Here is a 27,264-nt window from a genome sequence, read left to right as displayed (position 1 = left end):
GACTTTGCTGCTCTCTCCTATCCTGGACCCCCGGCTTGAACCTTGGACTTGCTTGTGTCTCATCCCTGCATTACCTGCTAGTTACGCTCTGATTTCTGGTATATATTCATTCACTAGTTCTGGTGGTTTATAGTTTGCTGTGTCTTGCTTGCTTGTCTTGGGGGTTTTCTATGATTGTTTTGCACGTGTGCTTAACCTTTAATAAACATATATCTTTCACTATCTTGGTGCCTATTTCCGTTAGTGCAGCCCATTGACCTGTTACCCAGTACTCAGATGCCTGCGTAGGCATCCCCTGACAATATGATAGGGGTGCGGCAATGAAAGGGGTCCAGATAAGCCACCTCCTTAGCATTAAGAACCCCCCTATCTATACCATCCTCTATCAAGGAATGTAACTCATTTTTAAATTTGACCATGGGGTTGCCAGGTAATAAAAGGTAAGTATTGCGGTCACTCCATCTCTTCGTGGTAATAGGTCTTACTGAGGACCACTAAACCGCCCCCCTTATCCACTGGGCGGATGACTATGTCATTACGTTTTTCCAATGACAGAATCCCGCGTTGAATTTGCTATTATAAAATGCATCTGGAAGATATTTTGTACCTGTCACTCCTGGCAACAGATGACAGAGATTTCTGCTATCAGGAATTAAGTGAATACACTAGAGAGGAGTTATTGGAATGTATCCGTATGGCTCATGTTTTTGTTGATCAGGGCAGTTTTTTGTTTGATGATGTGCAGCCATTGATTCGGGTCTGCACAGAGTTGGCTCAGTCTGATGTTGCTACTGGGCGTGATGATTACACACCTCCTTTTAGTGCAGCTCAGGTAGAGTCTTTGGTGTGGCTGTTGGAAGATGATTCAGCCTTTTTTCATGAGCAGTACTCAGCTTGTCCTCAACAGGTGATTGCAGCATGCATTGATTCTGTGCAGTCTCTGGTCAGACAAGCTGTGTGCAAACCTGATTTTGTGCAACCATTATTACAAGCTTGGTCTAGTTTGTTGTACTCAGCCCCTGTCAGCTCCCAACCATCCATTTCTAGTTACCAACCTGCTGGGATGTCTTTTTCTTTACCCCCAATTCCCACTTTTGCTGAACAATACACCCTGCTAACAACACAGTACCAGTCCTCTGTTTCCTCCTGCTGAACTTACCCTGCCTTTAACCCTTTTGCTGCTTCTCAACTGCCTCCGTTTGTTCCACCAAAATCCTCTTCAAGGTTGGGACCCTCTGTTTCACCACCCCTCCGCTCTTCACCCCTACCAGCTGTATCCATTACCTCCAACCCTATACCCATATACAAATCCTCAGTGGTGAAACCAAAGAAGAAGAAAAAGTTTTTTTCCAACCCACTTGATCCTGCCACTAACCCAATCTGCATCCACTTCAGCCAACCTGCTTCAGCCTGTTCCAGTGCCAGCCGCTCAGCTTGTTGTACCTGCTGCCCAGTTTAAAGTTACAGTACCTGCTATCCAGTCCGATGCACCTGCTGTTCTGTTTGATGTGCCAGTGCCTGTACCCGTTGCCCAGTCTACAGTTCCAGTACCTGCTGCCCAGTTTAAAGTTCCAGTACCTGCTATCCAGTCCGATGCACCTGCTGTTCTTCCTGTTGTGCCAGCACCTGCTGTTCTGTCTGATGTGCCAGTGCTTGTGCCCGTTGCCCAGTCTACAGTTCCAGTACCTTCTGTCCAGTTTAAAGTTCCAGTGCCTGCTATCCAGTCTGGAGCACCTGCTGTTCTGTCTGATGTGCCAGTGTCTGTGCCCGTTGCCCAGTCTACAGTTCCAGTACCTGCTGCCCAGTTTAAAGTTCCAGTACCTGCTATCCAGTCCGATGCACCTGCTGTTCTTTCTGTTGTGCCAGCACCTGCTGTTCTGTCTGATGTGCCAGTGTCTGTGCCCGTTGTCCAGTCCAGAGTTCCAGTACCTTCTGTCCAGTTTAACGTTCCAGTACCTGCTATCCAGTCCGATGCACCTGCTGTTCTTCCTGATCTGCCACCGTCTGCTGTCCAGTCTGATCTGCCATCGTCTGCTGTCCAGCCTGATCTGCCACCGTCTGCTGTCCAGCCTGATCTGCCACCGTCTGCTGTCCAGCCTGATCTGCCACCGTCTGCTGTCCAGCCTGATCTGCCACCGTCTGCTGTCGAGCATGATCTGCCACCGTCCGCTGTCCAGCCTGATCTGCCACCGTCTGCTGTCCAGCCTGATTTGCCACCATCTGCTGTCCAGCCTGATTTGCCACCGTCTGCTGTCCAGCCTGATTTGCCACCGTCTGCTGTCCAGCCTGATTTGCCACCGTCTGCTGTCCAGCCTGATCTGCCACCGTCTGCTGCCCAGCCTGGCGGCCCGGTTCCTGCCTTTCAGCCTGATGTGTCACCTTCCCAGCCTGATGTCTCGAGGCTCGCTACCAAGCCTTATGATCCGGTGCCCTCCGCCCAGCCTGATGTCTTGGTACCTGTTAAACCAGTTCCGGATGCTCAGCTTGCCGCTGATTCTTCCCTGTCCTATCATCAGTCTGATTATGATGCTCTCGTGTTGTCGGCCCCCGAGAGGTTTATACATGTTGCCCTGCCTGTTTTCACCGCTAGATCCAAACTTCCAGACCCTGGTGGTGGTAGGATGCATGCTCTGTTTATGGAGTCGGGGGGCTTGTCTCCCAATGGGTTAAGAGACTTTGACCGGAAGACTTTTTGGGACCTTTCCGCATCTACATGCACTACCAGGGCAAGGGCAGAATGGAGTGTCCAGAGGCCACTCCTTGGGGGGGGGGGGGAACTGTCATGATCTGTGTCATGGCTTTGGTCACCTGCTGGTGGCACTGTTTCTCCCAGTAACAGGGGTGCAGTTCTGGTGTCCACCAGCGGGTGTCTCCCATGGGATGACTCCTCTCAATTAAGGTGAACTGCTACAGGTATATAATCAGACCTTCACTACAGGTCAGTGCTTAAGTATTTTGCTTGTCAGCCTGTTCCCTGCCTGATCTGATAGCTGTAGCCAACCTGTTCCTGATTTGCTCCCTGCCCTGGACTCTGGTTCTCCCCTTTGTCGCTTATTGACCCCGGCTTGTACTTTTGGACTTTGCTGCTCTCTCCTATCCTGGACCCCCGGCTTGAACCTTGGACTTGCTTGTGTCTCATCCCTGCATTACCTGCTAGTTACGCTCTGATTTCTGGTATATATTCATTCACTAGTTCTGGTGGTTTATAGTTTGCTGTGTCTTGCTTGCTTGTCTTGGGGGTTTTCTATGATTGTTTTGCACGTGTGCTTAACCTTTAATAAACATATATTTTTCACTATCTTGGTGCCTATTTCCGTTAGTGCAGCCCATTGACCTGTTACCCAGTACTCAGATGCCTGCGTAGGCATCCCCTGACAATATGATAGGGGTGCGGCAATGAAAGGGGTCCAGATAAGCCACCTCCTTAGCATTAAGAACCCCCCTATCTATACCATCCTCTATCAAGGAATGTAACTCATTTTTAAATTTGACCATGGGGTTGCCAGGTAATAAAAGGTAAGTATTGCGGTCACTCCATCTCTTCGTGGTAATAGGTCTTACTGAGGACCACTAAACCGCCCCCCTTATCCACTGGGCGGATGACTATGTCATTACGTTTTTCCAATGACAGAATCCCGCGTTGAATATATTGAGAATCCCTGACTTTTTTAAAAGCTAGACCCTCAAGGTCATTACATACCAAATTTCTAAAGACATCCAAATGTCTGGTGTCATTATATTGAGGATTGAAAACAGATTTATTTCTAAGATTAGAATGTTTTGAAGTGGATGTGGAGAAGTTTCTCTGAATGGGATTTGAAAGAAAATACTTCTTCATATTTAAACCCCGAACATACTTCTGAACATTAACATATGTCTGAAATTTATTGAGATACTGAAGGCCTTTATCCAGCACACATGTCTCATCATCAGATAAAGGGACACCACTTAAATTAAAAATACCTGTGCCTTTGCCTTTTGGACTTGTCGCCCCCCCCCCCCCCTGATTCCTCTGGATTTTTTCTTTTTTGCCCTTTGGGAATCGGAGTCGGGGGGAAACAAGGTTCTCTCCAATCATTGGTCCATGCAGACAGATGTGGGGGCGAGCCCCTCCAAAGGGTCCTCCCCTGTCCTAAAAAATGCTGATTATTAGGAGGGGGCTCATCCCAATAATTCTGCAAAGGAGCATAGTAATTGTATGTGGGTAGGGGCTCTAGAGGGGAAGCCACCTCTCCCTCTTGGATCCCCATTACCCCTATTAGGTGGCGGTCTCCAAGGTGGGTGATCATGATAGGTAGATGGTTTAGGATAGGATTCCCTACCTGGTTGATGATTACCCCTCCCTCTAACCCTTCCCTTACCCCTAGATTTAGAAGTACCACTACCTCTACCTGTGGAAGTAGCTGATCTGATAGGTGTGGCGACAGAGACCCCTGGATTGGTCCTAGGTCCATGGGGGTCCTGAGTTGAGAGTATGGGGACTGGCTCAGTCGTGTCCATAGGTAACGAATGACCCTGTCCAGTAGAAGGAGTGGTCAGAGATTGCCATTTATACACATTAAGCACTCCAAAGTCATTTGTATCTCGCAAAAACTTTTTGCGTTTTTTCTCCTGAATTTCCTCATCCTATTTGACAAGTTTGGTTTTAAGTTCTCCAGAGAGATGAATACATTCAGGAGTGTATTTGAACTGTTCAATGCGATCATAAATGGCTTTAATCTGACTTTCTAACCACTTATTTTTCCGCTGTTTGCGGGACAACAGTAATCTAATTAAATCAAAACCTTTTTCGGTGAAGAAATCGCACCATTTTTAATAGATTCATCATCAGATAAGCAGTCATTTGGTGGAATTTATGTGGCATATTTGGATATCTGACCTTTTTATCAATTTCTATTTTGAGGTTGATCACACTATTGGCATGTTAAATTTTAGTAGTTTTGTGTATCATGGAGAATATCTCTCCTTTACCTTTTTTTTAATATTTTGTCATATATATTTGTTTATATTTTTAATATTAATTAATTAAATCCATAAATTTACAAGGTTCTTCACGTCCGGTCAGTGGCCAGATTGTTGGGCGTGTTTATCCTTGATTTATTGAATTGTTACTGAGCCTGGCCCTTTGTGGCTTTGTGCTCTAGCTATTTTGAGCATACGACGCGGGCCGTTACTTGATTGATTTGTTTATGGTGGTTGCCATAACGACGCCCCAGCATGGTATATATGCCCAATTGCGGGACGCCTTCACTATCTCCATACCCGACGCTGATGAAGTCCCGCCCATGGGACATAACCTATGAGGGGGAGAAGTTACGTGCTGACGTCACCCGCGATGACAGCTTCTATCGTATGCTGCACACGCTTGTTAGCGTTACTTGCCTGTTTACCTGCACTCGGTTCTGAGTGCCACACCATATATCTTTCTGAGCCTGTGATTGACATCCGGAGCTGTCTATTGATCTGCTGTCTGCCAGATTCAGGATTCTTGATTGTAATACCACGCTATGTGACTCCTTGAGGGTCGAATGATTGAGGTGAGAGGCCATCTGTTTTTTCTTGGTGGATGATCTTTCTTTGGTCACTTGATTGGAATCTGCACCGTTTTATGAAATTCATCTGGATTTCTTTTTCACACAATCACCGATTGAACTCTTGATTATTAATATTTTTAATATATTTATTTTTCACTTTCTATGATCACTTATGGACAAATGTGTCTGGGCCATATTCTCAGAGAAGTTACGATGGAGTATCTCAGGATACTCCATCGTAACTCCCTTTTTTGGCCAGTGTATCTATGCTCCTGATTCTCAGAATCATTTTTGCATAGATACACTTAAGATCCGCCATCTGTAAGTCACTTACACTGGCGGATCTTAAATGCAATGACGCCGGCCGCCGCTAGATGGCATTTACGTGAAGGAGTCATTTGCATATGCAAATGATCCTTCTACGCCGATTCCCGAACGAGTTCGCGTCGCTAACATCGTTTGCGTAAGCGGAAACTTACCCCTGCTATATGAGGGGTAAGTTTCCGCAAGTCTCGCGTAGGCCATGTTACGGATGGCGTCGGGTCCCCGTCGTGTTTTTTCGTCGGATACGTCGTTTACGTAAGTCGTTCTTGAATACGACTTTACGTCAATGACGCACACGTCGGCGTCATTGACGTTTTCCGCCGAGAACTGGAGCATGCGCACTGGGCTTTTTGCAGCCCGGCGCATGCCCAGTTCTTTTGCATCGGGGGCGCGCTTCATTTGAATAGAAGCCGCCCCCTTGGAGATCCGCCAGGCTACGCCGGGACACTTACACTCTGCTGTCCCAAGTTATGGAGCAAGTGGTTGGGGAATACAACACCTGCTCCAGTAAGTTGGGACAGCGGAGTGTAAGTGCCCTAAGCGAAGCAGGCGGAGATTCTTTCAGAATATGGCCCTCTGTCTGTAGAGACTGAGAGCTGACAATGCTGCAGACTCAATAGAGCAGTAATGTCATCCCTCCAGTGTCCATAGCTTTAAGGTGACAGCTCACCTCTCCTGATCTTGAACAGGTCTGCCTTTCACTACAGCTTATATTGCCTGAGTGTGCAAGATTATGTGCTGTGTAGACATCTCAAAAACACAAATTTTGATCTGTGTTATTTATTCCTCCCTTGAGGTTTATTGGTCAGGCAGTATAAGTTATTGTCTTGGAATTGCCCAGAGACATGCAGTTGTTTCCTAAACCAACTGTAATTGGTATGATTTGGTAACAATCTAGGGGTGTGGTTTGTTGATGGCTGTATGGAGATGTTCTCTGCTGTTCTTGCACCTAATCCAGACTTTCACAGCCCAGATCCTTTTCAGTACCTTCTTTTTACCTGCAATGGGTAAGACCAACATGAAAAAAATACAAACTACAGACTCTGTGGATCTCTTGGACACCACAATAGACATAAGGACTTTCTTTCACAGGTCTGAGGATAGTTCAACCTCCTGTCTCTTACCCAGAATCCTGCAGGGTTTTCATGGCTGCGTGGAGGCATTAGAGACTATAGTTTCAAAGTCCCTGACCTTACAATCAAAGCTTTAGCAAACAGCCCTGGCTCATGAAATCTAACTTCAGATGCTGTGGTCCCACATAGATTACATGGAGGACCGCCACATAAGGAATAATAATTACTTAATGAGCAACCCAGAGGGCTTCCTTTTCACCTTTTCCCTGTCCCTCCACCTTCCCGTCTCTGTTGCCTCCTTGACCTGCATTCACCCTATTCTTATTCCACACCCTTTTCTGTAGCATGCTAAGTTCTTCTTCCTTTCTTCCATGTGTTTTGCCTCTCCCTTGGGATCTCAGCCTGGGGTCATTACTTTGCACAAGCCTTGTTGATCCCTTTTTTGTTTACTATGACATTCGTTAAATTAGGATTTCTTAATGTGCAGGGATATAAAGTTCCACAAAAATAGTCCTAGGTGTAAACCTTTGATTTTTGTAAAAATAAAAATAACAAACATGCCTATACTTACATGCTCTGTGCAATGGTTTTGCACAGAGCAGCCCTAATCCTATTTTCCGGGGTGCCCGCACAGCGCTCCTGCCTCCTCCTCTTGATTGGGTGCCCCCACTGAAATCCACTTTTATGGGGGGCACCCGTGTGGGCTTGCTCCCAAGTCCCAAGTCCTGCTGATGCGTCCATTGACATAGACAGCAGGACTCTGCCTCTTACCATGCCCTGTTCTGTATTCTTATTGTACATGTTCTGTCCCTGTATTATGTCTCCTGTGGACTTCCATGTATGCTTTTTTGAGAGAAATGGTTACCTTCCACCTTACTATATATGTACTTTGTATGTTTTTCAAAATTTGAAACAGATGTATTATTTAAGAAAAAATACTTAGAGACAGGGCCAGATTCACGTAGAAGTGCGGCGGCGTAACGTATCGTAGATACGTTACAACGCCGCAAATTTTCATCGCAAGTGCCTGATTCACAAAGAACTTGCAATGAAAACCTACGCTGGCGGCCTCCGGCGTAAGCCCGCGTAATTCAAATGGGCGTGTGCCATTTAAATTAGGCGCGCTCCCGCCGTGCTTTGCGTGAAGTGACGTAATTTTTTCGAACGGCGACGACATGCGACGTGCGTAGCATACTTTCGTATTCCCGGATGTTTTACGCAAGACAAAATTTTTTTTACATTTCGACGCGGGGACGACGGCCATACTTTAACCTCCTGGGCGGTGTTCCCGAGTCTGACTCGGGGTGAGATTTTTGGGCTAGGATCGGTAACCCCGAGTCAGACTCGGGCTCGCCTCGCTGGATGTACAGGGAGTTTTACTTACCTTGTCCCTGGATCCAGCGATGCCACCGCGCTGTGTGAGCGAGCAGGACCTCGCTAGAATTCACACAGTGCCTCCGTGTGACGCCGATCTCCGTTCCCTGCGACGTTACGACGCACGGGGACGGAGAACGGCGCCAAATTCAAAAAAGTAAACAAACACTATACATACAGTATACTGTAATCTTATAGATTACAGTACTGTATGTAAAAAAAACACACCCCCCTTGTCCCTAGTGGTCTGTCCTGTGTCATGCATGTCATTTTATATAATAAAAACGTTTCTTTCTCCCTGCAAACTGTAGATTGTCCATAGCAACCAAAAGTGTCCCTTTATGTCAAAAATAGTTTTAGATCAGCTAAAAAACAGCGATAATAAATTATAATCACTTGCAGAATTGTGCGATAGCGATTTGTGGGGAAATTCGTCATAAAAAAAATAATAATGACAGCAACAATTCTGCAACTGAGCAAATTTCAGTGATTTTGATTTGATTACATTATTGAATAATTTTTATTATAATTATATTATTATTTGTTATAATTATTTATAATTATTTATTATATTATAATTTATAATTTTGTTTTTAAAAAAATGTCATACCCGGGATGCCTATTAGAAGCTTGTTTGGTCAGATTTAAGTGAGTTATTTCTAAAAATGACAGACCTACAATAGAAAATTCCAAATTTCCTTGCAAATAATGGTACCGCTTTCAGCATGTTTTTTCTGAAAGAATCATACCGCCAGGGAGGTTAAACAGCACATATGTGTGCTGTCTAAAGTTAGTGCAGGTCAAACGACGCCTAAAATTGCGACGGGAAACTATACTAGCGACAACGTACCGAACGCGAAAATCCGTCGTGGATCGCCGTAACTGCTAATTTGCATACCCGACGCTGGAATACGACGCAAACTCCCCCCAGCGGCGGCCGCGGTACTGCATCCTAAGATCCGACAGTGTAAAACAATTACACCTGTCGGATCTTAGGGCTATCTATGCGTAACTGATTCTATGAATCAGTCGCATAGATACTCTGAGAGATACGACGGAGTATCTGAGATACTCCGTCGTATCTCCGCTGTGAATCTGGCCCATACATCTTTTGGCTTTGGGTGCCTAAAGCCTAGTCATTCTATGAAGTTTGGGAGTGTTCCCTTACATTAAGAAAAAACAATAACTTGTTTTTCTTTTGTTTCTTACTAAACAAAACCTTTGTATGTTTGCATCGGGTGAAAATGCTGAATTCGTTTTCACATTATATTTAATAAAAGAGGAAAAATATAATATAAATAAAGCACCATATAATACAACGTTTGCTCACAGCAGCCTCCACTCCAATAAGGGTTGTCAGAACAGTAATAGTATAGTTAATAAATACAATTTGTATGCCCGTGGGTATTGTATGTTACACAGGCTTTGAGTTACAAATATTAGACAATCCCTAAATCCGTTTGTATAAGGCATTTCTAATAACAATGTATATTTCTAACATAATGTTCATGTAGATGAAAAATATTAGTGCTAATATTGTGTTTGCATTTAACAGAGAAAATTAGAAGATTTGAATAAAGAGTGGAATACAGTAAATCATTTACTAGAAGAACTAAAGAGGAGACCTGTGGTACCATCAACTGATCGTAAGTGCAGCCTCTAAATATAACATGTTTAAAAGCTGAGCTATACTAATCAGCATAGTCATCGTTTCAGTTCTTAAATAGAAATACGTTATAACCTTGTCTACATATTAGGAGGATGTCATAGATTACCCCTTCAGTGAACTTTGCAAGGTGGAGCAATAATGTGGACTAAACTCTAAAAAGTTTTGTGGATTTTATAATGAAAGACAAACATAGATGGGTAATTGCATAGTTGCAATACTTTGGTATGTCTGAACATAAAAATATTCTTGAACATTCGATAGCAGAGAAAATATCCATTGTTTTTAGATATCCAGAGCATCCAATCAAAAATGTTGTCAGCTTAGAGAGAGACCTAATGAATGCTGAATTCTGACTTTTTGCTTGTTTGGGTCACTGTACACTTTTAGTATTTGCAGTTTAGTGTTAAAAAAAATAGCATTTTTCTTTTCCAGTTTTCTCCTACCAAACGTTTTAAGCACTTTTGTCTTCATGGCTTTCTTTCTATTTTCTGTCTTATTTTCTGTCTTTATTTCTATTTATTTCTATATTAAAGTGTCTTTATTTCATAACAGTTTGTAATTTTCTAATGAATATATAAAAATTAACTGATTTACATTTTGTTAGATGAAGCACTATATCATAGACTATGGTATTTGTTTTAAAGTTTTAATGTAGAATTATAGGCAAAAATTATTTTATTTTGAATAGGGAGGGTACATTTGCCCTATTAGGGAGATTTACCTTCACTTCATGTCCCATAGCCAAAACAGGAAGTGTGAGGAAATATTTAAGGAAATCTCTAGGGGGGGGCAAGTCACCAGAACTAGTGTCCCCATTGGAATATTCTCTTTTTCCTCTATTATTTTTCCTATATCATTTTTCAGGGGACAACTAAAAATGTGGGGATTTTTTTTACTTTCACTTTCAATGATAGTAATAAACAGGTGTTCTAATACCTCCCTACTCTGTCCAAATACTTTAAGCCTTTTTTCATTGTTTTATGTATCTCAGTGCTTTTGATCTCCAGCAGCCTCTTTACATCATCTCTACAAGCATACACTCCAGTGACAGTTGAATGACATTTCTCAATTTCATAATGGTGAAAAACATCAACATTTGTGAAAGCTTGTATGACAGGGTTGAAATGTAGGAAACCAATTGGGAGACATTCATAGAGCACTGTCACCCTATAAGAGGAAATTAATGAACAAAGACACTTTAATTGAAAGATCCACAAGTATACTTTAAAAAAAAGCAGCAGATTTATACAGGAACATATCGAATAAGGTTTTAGTGATTTTGTTTACATATGCTAAAAACCCTGTTTAACGTTCTATATTGTATGTTATTCAATGATGACTGCATATCATTGTTCAGCACTAAATATGAATATGCAACTGTAAGACATTTAGCATATGATTTTTTAGGCAACAAATTGTAAATGAGACCAATTGTCTTTAAGAATACAACATTTTAAAAAGTTATGAAAAAAGTTAGTTCTTGCAAAGAGTAAATATCACATTCTCTTGGATGACCATTTTATTCATGCCACTCATTTTCATATAATCAAGTTTTATCAATTAGTAACTTGTCAAAACTGCACCTATGACATGTTATGGAAAATATGTGTAAATATAAGAATGTGATTTAATGAAGGCAAGATGACAAAGCTGCTGACATTGAACCTATTTAGAAATGCATCTTCTGCTTTTCTGACTGACATCTATTTGACACTTGTCTAACTGCCAATGTAGATTTGTGTGCACTACTCAGGGGGCTGAGCCTATAATAAATACATTTACTCTACTCTGAAACACATCACACATTCATCCTGCAGTACATCACATATTATAGTTTGTTTTGCTCTGTATCATGCATGCCCCTCATTCATGTTACCCTTATGTAGCCTGTGGTGCACCACATATAATTTTCAAGTACTTTTCAGCACATTGCACATCATCTTCATTCTCTCTCCAGTTAGCGTGCATTATCCTTATTCACTGTTATGCAACATCTCCAAGTACTTACCAATACATTATACAAAACATCATCTTCAGGTAATCTTCAGCACAATGCACATCATATTCATTCTCTCACTAGTCTAGGGTACATTAGCTTAATTTTCTCCGTAGTGCAACAAACATAATCTTCATTCTAGCCTGGTGTATATTACCATCATTCAAACTGTAGTGCAACAAAACCATATCTTAATTTTTGGTCTTTTAAAGTGAACATTGCTGGTATTCACATTATAGTGCAATAAACACTATATCCATTCCCTCTTTACTTTAGTGCACATTACCCTTATTAACTCCATAGTGTAAGAAACATTGGGGGTTATTTACTAAAGGCAAATCCACTTTGTACTACAAGTGCAAAGTGCACTTGAAATTGCACTGCAAGTGCACTTGGAAGTGCAGTCACTGTAGATCCGAAGGGGGGACATGCAAGGAAAATAAAAAAAACAGCATTTTAGCTTGCACATGATTGAATGATAAAATTAGCAGAGCTTAAGAATGGACCAACTTTAACGTATTCTGGTTTGGCCGCGCAGCCATAATCAAAATGGTCGTTCTCCCTCGCCTGCTATATCTGATGCAGACAATCCCAATCCATCTCCCCCTCTTTCTTTGCAACGTACAGGAAAGCATGTACAACTTTTTTATGGGAAAAACAGCCCCCCACGCATTAAATACTCACGCCTTACTCTCCCCAAGGCTTTGGGTAGGATTGGTCTACCGGACCTCCACAAACACTACCTTGCATGTCATCTGACTAGAATTGTGGACTGGAAGGTACATCATCTGGGAAAAGCATGGGTTACCTTATAAAAGCACTTCGTACATACTGCCACACACATACTCCCTTGGTTTCCTACCCACCATTGGCCCCAATCACTTAAATCACATCCATTGATATACCCCTCCCTAGTGGCCTTTAATAAAGCAGTTTCCCTCCACAAACTTTCCTCACATCTAGGTCCACTGACCCCTTTGGGAGGGAATCCGGACTTTCCTCCTGGGGGCTCTGCATTTCTCCAGAAGGAGTGGCCGCACAAAGAAATCCTTGCAAAACACCTTTTCCGGGGAGGTAACATTCGATCCTATGTGGACTTAGTATCTGAGTCGCATACGCAGACATTTCCCTTCTGGTCATACAGACAACTGAGACACTTTCTCACGTCTAAAGTCCCAAGTACAACATGGTCTAGACAACTTACTCCATTTGAAACTCTCTGATTACGCCTTACACCACAAAGACATCTCATATCCTTCATTTATGCTCTTCTTTAGGAAGACTCTCCCTCCCCAGCGACTATGCATATACGCGAGTCATGGGAAAAAGACTTGAAACTAACTCTTGCTGATGAAGACTGGGAAAGCATTTATACGCTAGAACGTAAGGGATCCAAGAAAATGGATATAAAATCATAACCAAATGGTACAGGACTCCATCTAGCTTGCACAAATTTTCGCCTGCAATCTCAAACATATGCTGGAGATGTAAGGCTGCAATAGGCTCCTTGATCCACATCTGGTGAGAATGCAGCTCCATCCAGTCTTTTTGGGCTGAGGTACACTCCTTCATAAAAAACTTCACCACCTACAAGTTAGACTACAACCCTGCACAATATCTCTTGCATCACACAACTCTTTCTAAATGTGACTATTATAAATCGCTAGCCATGCACATGGTTAATGTGACAAGACTTTGCATACCAGTACACTGGCATTCGTCAGACACACCCACCATTAGAGAATGGCTGTCTAGAGTAGCCAAGATAGCAGAAATGGAGGAACTGATTTACACCTCTCAGGAACGTTTTCAGAAATTCACACAAACCTGGGCGTGCTCGACTTACTTTAGAACATCGGACTGCTATAAATCCTACTTCCCTTCTTAAAATTTGAAATTCCTGGATGACTCAGAATTCCTATTTGTAATGTCTACCTCCACCCCAATTTAAAGTACTTTAGGGTGATGTGACCGAGGAGTGCCACCCCCTCTCCCACCACTTCACTTTCCCTTTCTACACCTTCTCTCTTTCCCTTTCTCTCTCTTTCTCCTCCCGCCTGTGCCTTCCCCTTTCTCCCCCGAACCCCTGATTCCTCACTCATTTCTTCCTTCTCTTTACACACCCCCCCCCCGCTTTTTCATTTTGTCTCCTTTTTTTCCCTCCCCTCTTTTTTTTCTTCCCTAGCCCCCTACCCCATCCCCAAAATGTTCACGCAATGACAGTGAACCCTTCTCCAACTGGTCGCCCTAACTTAATCACCCAGTTATTGTCTGATCTCTCAGGACTCAAATATTTTTTGCTGCCCCTCTTTAATGTCAAGTCTAGGCCTGATGTAAGTGGCCTACATTACACAGCCTAAAAATAGGATAGATTCTGTTATATTCGGGGTGACCTTTCCTTAAGAGATTGATTTGTCGGTTGTCCTTTTATATCCTATAACATGTACTGATTTCTTTTTTTTTTAAATCAGTAAAATGGTTTATTGTGCCAAAAATATAAGTACGGTACAGAAATATATGTCAGCATACAAAAAACGTTACAAAATAGAATTATTACAAAAAGACTTATACTGTACGCATGCCAGAACAGAGGCACCAGGAGGTTACCTAAACCAGGTTCCGCCATTAAAGGAGTTTGAACCATGCCGGGCAGGTGAGAAACCGCCTCTCCCCCCAACACTAACACACACTCGGCCAATGGGCCAAAACTGAAAGTCTGCATTCCACAGTCTGCTTAAGCATTCAGAGTCCTTGCCCAACCTTAAGTAGATTCTCCTGACCACATTATATAATCCCCACAGGCGCGTGCCTCAATCATGGTCTAGGTTTTATACATTCTTTGACTTAGTCAGACATAGTTTATCATTTTATGTTTTGTACTTCAGGAAGACAGTATCGACTACATCTGCAACAGCCGGGTCATAACCAATCTCGGAGGTGCTAGTCCAGGCGTTTCCAGCCAGGGCTGCCAAATGGAGTTACATTTCTTGGGGGCATTTCTATGCTGATATGTATAATGTTCTCTCACAATAATAAGGTTTACCTGATCAATCCATTGTTTCTTAGTCGGGACATGCGGGGACAGCCAGAATCTAGCTATCTGTTTCCTTGCTAGGTATAAGAGCCTGATCACCGCTATATTAATAGGTGGAGGGTATACCTCTTCGTCCACGGCACCTAGTATGCATACTATGGGGTCCAGTGGGACCCTAACTTGGAATACCGAGGAGATAACCTCTGTGACACTCCTCCAGAACCGATGTAGCTTGGGACATCGCCACATCAGGTGAATAAGCGACCCCTTCCCCTCACATAGCTTGGGACACAAGGAAGAGTCCCGTCTTCCCCATCGAAACAGTTGAATAGGCGTACGGTAAACCCTGTGTAGCAGGAACAGGTGAGACAACCTGTGTGACTGCGAGACAGAGGTGAGAGGGCCAGCCTGTAAACAAGTTTCCCAGGTCTCGCCATCAATGTCCCCCAGATCCTCTGTCCACCCTCTTCTGCATGGCAGAGTTGCTGAGTTTTGCACAGACGACAATAGGGAGGAGTATACATGGGATATCATACCCTTTCTTTCCGTGCCAGAGAATACCTCAGTTAATAGCCTGTGACTAGATAATTGGAGAACTGACACCCACCCCTGGGTCTGAAGGGCGTGCCTGAGTTGTAGATACCTATAGATTTGTTGTCTAGGTAGACCAAATTCATTTTGTAAATCCTGAAATGATTTAAGCACATTGTTACTATATATCTGGGCAATGTTCTTAATTCCTGCTAGTTTCCAAACCTGAAAACCTTCAAGCCTGAAGACCTCCATCAGGTTTAGGTTGTCCCACAAAGGAGTGTCTGCAAGAAATCCCGAGACACCCAAGGTGGATCTAACCATAGACCACAGCTTCCTAAGGAGGACCACGGTGGGTGCCGCCTGAGGCAGATGCGGAAAACCCGCCTCCAAATTTGCCAAGACCGATGCACTCCCTGAACCCGCTCGCATTAGAGTATCAATTGAGTCATTATCATTGGCCCGCCCCATGCCACACAGATGCTGCAATTGAGAATCTAAAAAGTAGAACTTAGGATTAGGGACAGCCGCTCCTCCCTGATCTTTATCATATTGTAACGTGGACAATCTAATATGGGCCACTTTTTTTTTCCAAATCAGTGATCTAAACAAGGAATCTATCCAGATGAACCAACGACGAGGTATCCACTGAGGGGAATTATGCATAATATATAGAAGTTGGGGGCCCCACACCATTTTTATTAAATTTATTCTACCTATTACTGATAACGGGAGTTTACACCAGGTATTACAGGTCGTTTGTAAGCGTTGGAAAAGGGGCAACAAATTCTCCTCCAAATATTTCTGTGGGTTAGCTGACACCTGAACCCCCAAGTACTTAAAAGATTCCACCACCTTCAATGACCCCGCCGCCTCCGGTAGAGAGGCAACCGGACCATCCACAGGTAAAATAACGGATTTACCCCAATTTATCGAGAACCCCGACAAGGAGCCAAACCGTTGGATCAATTCCATAGCTGCCGTAAGAGATGTATCCACATCTCCCAGATACAACAAAGTATCATCTGCGTAAAGAGAAATCTTCTCTATCTGTTCACCTCTCTCAAAACCAATTATCGCGGGGGAGGACCGTATCTGCGCTGCCAACGGCTCGAGGGCTAGTGCAAAAAGCAGGGGCGATAAAGGACACCCCTGCCTTGTGCCTCTGTAGAGAGGAAAGGGGTCCGATAGGTCCCCATTCACTCGAAGCCTGGCCGTGGGGGCAGCATAAAGCAGCCGAACCCACCTAATAAAACTGTCACCCAGTCCAAAGCGTCCCAGGACCTCCCATAAATAGGGACATTCGACGATGTCAAAGGCTTTGGCAGCGTCTAATGACAGGATCGCCCTCTGGTTCTCATTATCAGCAGGTATCTGTAAATTAAGGAAAAGGCGCCTAATGTTGAGGGCAGTTGACCGAGAAGGAATGAAACCTGATTGGTCTGTATGGATTAGTTTAGTTATTACTTTAGCTAGCCTGGTGGCCAGTACCCTAGCCAGTAGTTTAACGTCTGTTGTCAGTAGTGATATAGGTCTATAAGAGTCAGCACTTTGGGCATCCTTACCAGGCTTCAATAGGAGAACTATTATGGCCTCATTCATGGAGTGGGGCAGGGATCCCCGATCAAACGCATCTACAAACACTTCTTTCAAAAGAGGTATCAGGCCTTCAGAGTAGCGCCCATATACCTCCGCCGGCAAGCCATCCAAGCCCGGAGACTTCCCAGGAGCGGAAAGCGCCAATGCCTCCAGTATTTCATCAGTCGTGAGCGGCGCACTCAATTGCGCCACGTCTGCGGCCGACAAACGCGGGAGGTGACACTGATCCAAAAAGGAGGTAATCTCCTCAGTAGTAGGTGAGACTTTAGAGGAATACACATCAGCATAGAAATCTTTAAATGTGGACAGAACATCCGCATGGGATGAAACCAGTGACCCCGAGACATTAGTAATTGACTCTATGTGTGGTGAGCCCCTTTGTGTTCTCACCATCATAGCCAGCATATGACCCGTGCCCTCCCCGTCCTCAAAGTACTTCTGTTGAAGGAAAAATCTTTTATTCTCCGCCCTGGTCATAGTCACATGCTTAACCATATTCTGAGCCTCATTCCATGCCCTTTCGGTATGCTCAGAGGGGGAGTCCACATAAGCCGACTCAGCCCTCTCAGCCTCCCGAAGTACGAATTGTTCCCAAGACTTCGTCCCCGTTTTAATGGAGTTAATAGATCTAATAAACTGGCCCCTCAGAAAGGCCTTAAGAGCATCCCAGAGGACACCCAGGCCCGTGGAATTCCTGTTAACCCTAACAAAATTCACTAGTTCAGTATGAATAGGATCAGGGGTTGGGAACAGCGACATCCAGAAGGGATTAAGCCTCCAGCAAGTGCGCTTAGAGATTCCAGACGCCAGTATCTCAATACATAGAGGCGAGTGGTCAGAGACAGTCCTGGCCTCATACTTTACGGACGAAACCAGGGGAAGCATCTCACTGTTACCCAGGCCCAGATCAATTCTAGAAAGGCCCCTATGCGAGGCGGAGTGGCATGAGTAACATCTCTCCTGTGGGTGAGCGAGCCTCCAGACATCTCTTAACCCCAGCTCCTGCAGAAGCCGAGCAAAAGGCGTATGGCTCCTTCTTGGTGTGGCCGCCCGCGCCCCAGGAGAAAACTTATCAAGGTCGGCACACAAAAAATTGTTGAAGTCCCCCACTACGAGAGCGGGGACACCCGGGTGACATGACAAGAAGGTGGCCAGGGTCTTAAGGACCTCCGCCGAAAAAGGTGGCGGTATGTATATGTTGGCTATAATACATGGTATGCCATTTAGGGAACAGTGCAAAAAAACGAAACGACCTCCAGGGTCTATTAGGGAGGAGGTAAAAGTAAACGGTACATTTATGCCAATAAGTGTACTGACCCCTCTGGCATACGATGAAAAAGCAGAGTGGTACTGGTTGCTATACAGCCTAGAGGAAAATGGAGATTCCTGACCTGGTAGAATATGCGTCTCCTGCAGGCAAACCACTGAGGAGCCCAGACGTTTAAGCACATGACCTACTGCCAGGCGTTTCACCTTGTCACCCAGCCCCCTTACATTCCAGCTAGTTAACACAATCCGTACTGCCATGTCTTAGGTGTAAAATCATCTGCAGCAAACACCACATAAATGCACTTCAAGTCAATAGACCAGGACCGTCTTACAGAAAATAAAATAAAAACCATTCCATCCCGGTCGGGACAGAACACAAAAAAATAATAGCATGAGTAACCAGGTAGAGAGGAGAAAATCACATTTCTAATCTTGTGGGGAGCATTAAACACGGGAGGAAGTCTCCCTAATGACTCTGTCCAGGCGCATTGGGCACAACCTGTGGAAACAAAGGTCAAGCAGACTGTAGACATATCATCCAAAAGGACCATTATCAAGCTCAAAAAATTTAGAAAAGGAACAAAAAATAATAAAAAACAGTCAATGAGACTTCTTGTCCACGAGGGACTCAGTTCTAGTGGGCAAAGTTCACTAGCCAGCTCAAGGGCATCCGCCTCCAGCGGATCTTTTTTCAGTGTAGAACAAAACATGTTCAAACAGAACGAACACCTCCTGTGGAAACAGTTCTCCGCCTTGGAAGGAGGTTGAAATAGGACATCATTCCTGTCCCGCTGTTAGACAATGGAGCTGGTGCTTGTAAGTAAGGCATGTGGCGGTCACTCATTTCTGCGTCTTCTCCCCAAATCTTCACGCAGAGAGCGCTCCTCTCTGTCCATCCATTGCATGGCTTGGGCAGGTCTCTCAAAGAAGTGCACTTCATTTCTAGCTACAACACGGAGCTTAGCAGGATAAAGCATGGCATACTGCAATTCCAGGAAGCGCAACCGCTTCTTGACATCATTAAATTGAGCGCGCTGCTTTTGCACCTCCGCTGAAAAGTCTGGAAACAAGGATATCTTGGAATTGTCTATAACTAGAGCATCCCCCAGGGTGCGTGCCTTAGACAGGATGACATCCCTGTCCCTGTAGTGTAGTAGTTTAAATAGAAAGGCCCTGGGCGGGTTCCCAGGGGGTAAAGGCCTCAGAGGGACACGGTGTGCGCGTTCCACCGCAAACATTTGTGAAAAAGAGTCTTTTCCGAATTTCTCTGTCAGCCATTGCTCTATGAATGCCACCGGATTCTTTCCCTCCATTCTTTCCGGTATTCCAATGGCTCTAACATTATTGCGGCGCATTCTATTTTCAAGTTCATCAATTTTTGCCGCATGTTTAGCGACCATCAGTTGCTGGGCATGTGCCTCCCTCTGCATAGGGGCTAAGTCATCCTCCAATACACTAACACGGCCCTCAACATCAGTAGTGCGATCCCGCAGCTTCTGCATGTCCTGGCGCATGTATGTCATTTCTGCCTTTACCCCCTTGAGTTCTGATGCCAGGTGTGTCACTGAGGCATTGCAGGCCGTGATTGCTGCAAAGATGTCCCTTAGTGTGGGTTCAGGCCCGTCCGGGCCTGAGGCCTCCACCGCATCCAGCACATGGGACCCTGGTGATGTACTCACTGCGTTCCATGGCAGCACTGGCGCGGATGGGTCCTCCAGGGGCACAGTGTCGTCAGCGTCGGATTGGGACCCGCTCCGGTTATCTCCGACATCCCCAGGGACCTCCAGGAGCTCGCGGGTGCTGATCGGGGAGAACAGCTTCTGAGCAGCGGCCTTATATTTCTCTTTTCCCGACTGCGCGGCGCCACCATCTTGGATCACGTGGTCCGGAGCTGTGCGGCCTTGTGGATTGCGCCGGGACATCCTATCTATGCCCGATCCGGTACCGTCGAGGGTCGCTGTAGCAGCCAGGGGAGTCCAGGTATGTAGCGGGACCAAAGTAAAGCCACGAGCGGCTTGTCAGCAGGATAATCGAGCGGATGATCGGCGGAACTCACAGGACGTGCGACCGTCTACATCCCCAGCTAAGCCACGCCATGTACTGATTTCTATGTCTGTATTAATTCCCAACTGTTCTGTTTTTCATAACTTTTATTGTAATTTTGCATGCACCAATGTCACCCCTTTTAACAATATTTATCTATGTTCATTCTATAAAAAAAAAGGATTTCTGTCCATATCTCTGTCATTCCTCTCCAGTCCTCAGAAAACATTGACAGTAACGGAATGACTAGAGCGAGGTTGCAGTACATCTATGCAGACATGCTGAACATCCCACTCAGTCTGATTATAGCATATCATATAATATTTCCAAGTAAACTGAGTGGGTTTTCTAACCCAGGCATAGTCACAGCACCCTCTGAAAAGCATTAGCTAAGATTTTTACTTGCTACCTGTAGTTGCTTTTTAAAAGTTGATTTCAATAGCACAGTTTTACTGAAACTGAATTGTTCAGATCTGTATGCTTATTTAAAAAAAAAAATCACTTTGCGGTTTTAGATATTTGAAGGTCACAGCTCAGTTTTATGAGGTTTATTTTTAATGTAGCTGACACCGGGAAGTAGCTAAACAACAAACTTATCTAATAAAGCTTTCAGAATCAATGTATTCTCTGCATAAAACTTGAGCAATCTGTGGAGGTCATTCACAGCATGCTGTAAGACACCAGCAGGGAAAAGTAATGAAAAGAGCAGGGGTAATATTAACTAAAAAAAAAAAAGAAGTATGAGAAAGCGCTAAAGATATCCCTTTGAAATATTCTGAACAATAGCAAGTTTCAGCCTATTTTTATTCATAAATGTTAACATCCATGAATTCTGAAATCTAGCCCTTTGTCATGTTTTGACAGCAGCGCACTCACAACAAATTATTTAATATTATTCACAGCTGTGTATGTTTTTCCATTAACACCCCATGTGTCAACTTTAGATAGGAAGAAAGATGAGAGTATGTTATAGTTGACTATACAGATGTTTGTTTTCTTTTCAACCTCAATATAGAGCCAACCTGCATTGTAACATTTTATGACTTTTTTTTTATAAATGCCCCACAAATCACAGAATTGTGACTCGCAAACATCTTTAATACATAACATTTGTGAAAATTGAAGAATGCCAAAGTCACCAATCAGCATTCATTTTTAGTTATTTTGGCTGCTCTAAATGTATGAGAGATTAAATATGATTATTTGGATACTGAACAGTGCAGATTTTACAATAACGTTGAGCTGCTTTAACTTTGTTAGCTGTCCCTTTGATAAGGGGAAGTTATTCTCCTGTGTTGACTTCTGTAGTTCTTGTTGTTTCCTCTCTCTTATAATTGGTGAGGTTCCCTCCAGTAAGGGGACATAGAGAAAGAGAGAGCACTAGGGGCAGGATGTTAGCTGTCAGTTTGAACTTGACAATTTAATCACTTAAAACTGAACTTCACCTATCATAGTGCGATAACAATTCATGTTCTTTAACAAAAGAACGTACATTACACATTAATAATTTTGTCACCTAAATTTCTGATTAAAGTGCCACGTTAATGCAGGTCTGCGTATAGGGAAGGTGCTTTCTGCTTTAGCTCCATGTATGGAGAGAAATAACATCATCTTGAAGGCCTCTATTTTTTCCATGGGTTCAGGCTGAACTGAGTTTGGCCCAAACCTTAGCTCATTCTTACTCCCTATGTATTACTTCATACTCTCTTTAGGCATGCAAAATCTTTAATGTACACCTGTGATAAGACAGTATACATGAAAAATTAACTTCTCTAGTTGCAAAAACTATGACGTCATGTTTTAACTGCTGTGTATTTTTCAAAGAAAATAAAGGGCAAAAAGGAGATGTGACTTTATTCACTCTGTTGTGAATACCTATAGCTACATAGATAAAAGAGGACTTGTTTTCCACTTGTTCAGAATATATACATAGTTGGGGCACAGGTTCACTTTAAACACTTATTGATACTATTCTTCCTTCAGGTTTAAAGAATTCCTTGTTTAGTATATTATAGCATAGCTTCCATAGGACATGAAAGAAGTAAACCAATTAACTAATGCATATATTGCAGATATGGTGAATACATACTGTACATGATACATATTACTAATAATAATATTAAACAATGTTAAGGTATTCCTTTCAGCACAATAATATGCAAAATGACAGTTTATGCATGATCATTACTGCATAGGCAATCTTATAGATTTCCATAAGAGTTTATTGGAATTATGTCTAGCTCTATATTATTACATCTAAAATATATTACACTGAAAGAAAAATGATGGCTGCTCTCATAATCAGTAGCCTGCTATGCCATTAATATAAACTGAAAAAGTATACATCATTGTAAACCTCCAAAGGGCAGCTTTTTAATTGACTTCTCAGTTTACCTTGAGACTATTATCTAATCTGAAGTGAAGTGTAGCATCAGTGTAATTAATCTTGCAAATTCAACGGCAGTTGAGCCAGAGCTCAGTGCAAGAGTATAGCAATTCTAAGCAACTTGAGAGTTCTGGAGCTTTGCTATGAATTTAAAAATGAATGATTTATTATTCAATATATAGTCCGAATTCTGATAACCTTTTTTTTAATGTTACACTTATGAAATGTTTGCCTCATTTCTAGAGTTGAGCGGACACCTGGATGTTCGGGTTCGGGTCCGAACCCGAACTTTAAAAAAAAAGTTCGGGTTCGGGAACCCGAACCCGAACCCGAACTCCGAAACCCCATTGTAGTCAATGGGACACGGACTTTTAGAAAAAAAAATGCGCGGAGGTCCCCACAAATTCAATAACCAGACCCTTTAGGTCTGGTATGGATATTAAGGGGAACCCCGCCGTCAATAAAAAAAAAATGACATGCGGTTCCCCCTAAATATCCATAACCAGACCCCTCAGGTCTGGTATGGATATTCAGGGGAACCCCGCCGTCAATTTAAAACAAAAATGACGTGCGGTTCCCCCTAAATATCCATAACCAGACCCGTTATCCGAGCACGTTGACCTGGCCGGCCGCAGAAAAGAGGGGGGGACAGATTGCGGCCCCCCCCTCTCCTGAACCGCACCAGGCCACATGCCCTCAACATGGGGAGGATGTCCCCATGTTGATGGGGACAAGGGTCTCATCCCCACAACCCTTGCCCGGTGGTTGTGGGGGTATGCGGGCGGGAGGTTTATCAGAATCTGGAAGACCCCTTTAACAAAGGGGACCCTCAGATCCTGACCCCCCCCTGTGTGAAATGGTAATGGGGTACACTGTACCCCTACCATTTTACGAAGGAAGTGTAAAGTCTTGTAAAAAAAAAAAACACATGGACACCGTAGAATAAAGTCCTTTATTAATAAGAAAAAAACTCCAGCAGTGATAATCCACTCGTTCCCGGCTTCCTGCGTTGTCCTGATCCTGCGACGGCATGCGGGTGATCTCCAGCGATGAGAAGATCCTGCGTCGGGTGATCTCCGCTCCAGCGATGAGAAGATCCATCCAGCGCAGCAGCATCCCCGACCTCCTCTCACCGCTGGACACAGCCCAGCGAATGAGCGGCTGAAGCTGTGACATTATTTATATAGAGGAGGCAGGGCCACCCATCACGTGACCCTGCACCCTCTGACGTACCCTCTGCTACGTCACTGGGGAAGCCCACGAAGAGGAAAGACCCTATGCAAATCCCTATTCGCAAACGACTTACACAAACGACGTAAAAAATTCTAAATACGTACGTTCGTGGATCGCCGTAACTAGCTAATTTGCATACTCGACGCATAGTTCGACGGAAACGCCACCTAGCGGCCGGCGGAAACAATGCATCTACGATCCGACAGCATACTAAGACGTACGCCTGTCGGATCGATCAGAGATGCAGTCGTATCTTGCTTTGTAGATACAAAACAAAGATACGACGCGGGAAATTTAAAATTACGCGGTGTATCAATAGATACGCCGGCGTAATTTTTTTGTGGATCTGCCCCTATGTGTTTAATATTATTTTAAAATATATAAAGTGTATTACCTGCAAAGCACATATTTATTGCCTTTCAAACTCAGAAGAAATTGTTTTGGTTGCCAAAGGTTAAATCTAGTATCAGTTCTGAGAAAACCCTATTACAGACACCAATAATTAGAATATTACAGGGACTATATACAAATGGTTTTGTTTTATAACGAGCAACAATTTTTCAGAAAGATCTGATATGAGACTGCAGAGAAAAAAGGATAACATCATCATAAGCTATAACAGAGAGTACAAAGATGATAACTGAGGGAGATAATAATAAAGAAGATCATTCGATATGAATCAGTTGAAACTCCTAGTACAACATACTTGATTTAACCTTTGACTGGAACTATTCCGTTAGGTCATAGCCATCTCATGCTTGTTAAATTCATGCTTTCATGCTTCTATATTATCTTTTGCACAAAGCATTGACTCAAATGGCTTATCGTTTAAAAAGAAATTGCTAGAAGTGATACCTTTTGAAAGAGTAATATGTTACTTTATTATATACTTTATAGGCTTAATAACGTAGTAAGTTAAATAATGACAACAAACACAGGGAAGGCAAGGAAGATAAATGGCATACATTTCATCTATATGTGCAATAAGTAACCAGGTTAATATGTACAGAAAACCTACAAAAAGAAATATGTGGCTGCCATTGTCAACTTCTGAAAGTCAACTGACTGTAATACTCACCAGTTTAATTATTTTGGTTGATCTGGAAAAAAAACATGCACACAATCATATTTACTTGTTCAGAATGGCAAGAAGGCAACTAGCATTTTCACAGACAATAGTACAGCCAGTCTCAGAGGCTCTGTGATTGAATGTGACTGAACTGCCAGTGTGTCTCTCTGCAAGGCTCAGAAGACCTGAAGAATGAGCCAGTGTCAATGGGGCAATGGCATGGGTGTGGCTGGGGACACCTGCCACACCAACACTGCTGCCTTCCCTCTGCTCTCTTGTCCTTCTCATGTCTCATATAACACACCGGAACAGACCTTTTGTGGCTAACTGTGCAACTTTTTATACAGGAGTCAGTAGCATGTGAAAAACTGCACTTAAAATCTTGGATTGCACTGCCCATGCATCCCCATGATGCTGGCGCTACCATCATTGAAGCACTTTTACTAGGAGAAAGCATACCAAAATTAATTATGTTGATGTAGAAGATCATGTAGGCTGACATCACGAACACTGACCTTGTCTCAGTAATAAGGGTGTCCACCAAGAACAGTTACAATGCTTCTTTTTGACAGTATCAGGAGCTGCTCTTTAATGAAATTGTAAATGTTTAATGCTTAATTATAATCTTTAGATGGTATTTTTACACTGAGGATGCCAATCGATGGCAGAACAGTTTCCTTTGCCTTTTTGTGTGCATGCTTATAGCTTGGGAACATGTCAGATAGGCTTATTATCATTTATTTATGTGTATTAGAAATAAGTCAGATGGACCACAAGTAGCAAACTCCTAATTTGTTGTGCACAGACCTGGCACCCTTTATGTATTATTGCAATAGCATGAAGAAGTCTATAGCCAGTGTGAAAAGTAAATATTTTAGTAGCCACCATAAGACATGGGGGTTGATTTACAAAAGCCAAATAGGCTGTTCACCTCACAATGGATTTTTTACTTAGCTTAGTGGATGTAGTGAAATGCACTTTGCAAAGAATACCCAATCACATTCATTCAAAAAAAAAATTAGCAAAACTCTACTTAACCTAACTTCACCTAAAAACTTGCAAAGTGAACAGCTTATACAGTATGCCTTTATTAAGCCATCCTTTATATTAAATCTCACCAGGGCTTTTTTTCAGCGGGAACGCAGGGGAACACAGGGCCAAATTCTCAAAAGAGATACGCAGACTTAACTCCATTTTTCTAAATTTACACGGCGCGTATATTTGCGCACGATCGTCAAAACGACTCAAGCAAAGATTTCCGTATTTTCAGCCGTACTTAAATTAGTTACACCTGCGCATTCCCGGGCGCAAATTACGCTAGGCTCGCCGCTGTTTTTGATAGGCAAAGATGCAAATGAGGGAGTTAGGGCGATTCTCAGAATTAAGTGTGTGTGCCGTATTTTCCGCCCTGTGCAGACCTGTTAGTTTTTCTGACTAAATTTCCACATTATAAAACCAGCCCTAATTTTACACATGCTGTGGAAGGGTTTGCTGAAGGTAGTGACTAGAGGTTAGAGCTCTAGTTGTGAAGGTTTTTGTTTAAAAATGCCAGGACCAGCGATGATTTTGACGGCACTTGCTGCCTTACAGGCACAAAGGAGGAGGAGGGCACAGAGGAGGAGGATGAGGGCACAGGCGCGAGTTTATCGTCCACGGCGTGATATTTGGCAAATGCCAGCTTATGAGGTGATTGGCAACTACCGTTTTGATAGGGAGGCCATCCTGGAGATCACCCAACTCCTTCATGAGGATCTAATCGCCCCAACCCTACGTTCCCATGCCCTGACACCTCTTGAAAAAGTGATGGCAACCCTCCATTTTTTAGCGAGTGGCTCATTCCAGCGAGCATCTGGAGGTGTGGCTGGGATGGTGCAGTCAACCATGAGCAAATGTCTACATCAGGTGGTCCCTGCCATACTGCGGCGCATGAGCAACCAGTTTGTCATGCCCACCCAGGAGGACCAGCGTGTGCAAGCAATGACAGACTTTTATAATATTGCTGGCTTTCCTAAGACCATCGGGGCGATAGACTGCACCCATGTGGCACTACAGCCCCCCCATGATACTGAACACCTGTTCAGAAATAGGAAAGGCTGGCATTCGATAAATGTACAGGTTATCGTAGATGCA

At 43.5% G+C, this 27,264-nt stretch overlaps 1 protein-coding gene across 1 annotated transcript in view; it reads left to right on the top strand.

Annotated features, from left to right (window-relative positions):
• The window catches only part of DMD (dystrophin), a 2,981,380-nt gene that overhangs the window by 1,919,668 nt on the left and 1,034,448 nt on the right, over positions 1–27,264 (top strand). The window contains exon 50 of the mRNA XM_040336499.1: positions 9,861–9,951. Coding sequence (XP_040192433.1) covers positions 9,861–9,951 — 91 coding nt within the window. The remainder of the gene's footprint in view (positions 1–9,860; positions 9,952–27,264) is intronic.

This window comes from Rana temporaria, chromosome 2 (genome assembly GCF_905171775.1).
Source record: "Rana temporaria chromosome 2, aRanTem1.1, whole genome shotgun sequence".
Taxonomy (NCBI): domain Eukaryota; kingdom Metazoa; phylum Chordata; class Amphibia; order Anura; family Ranidae; genus Rana; species Rana temporaria.
This window is presented reverse-complemented; position numbering and strand designations above follow the sequence as displayed.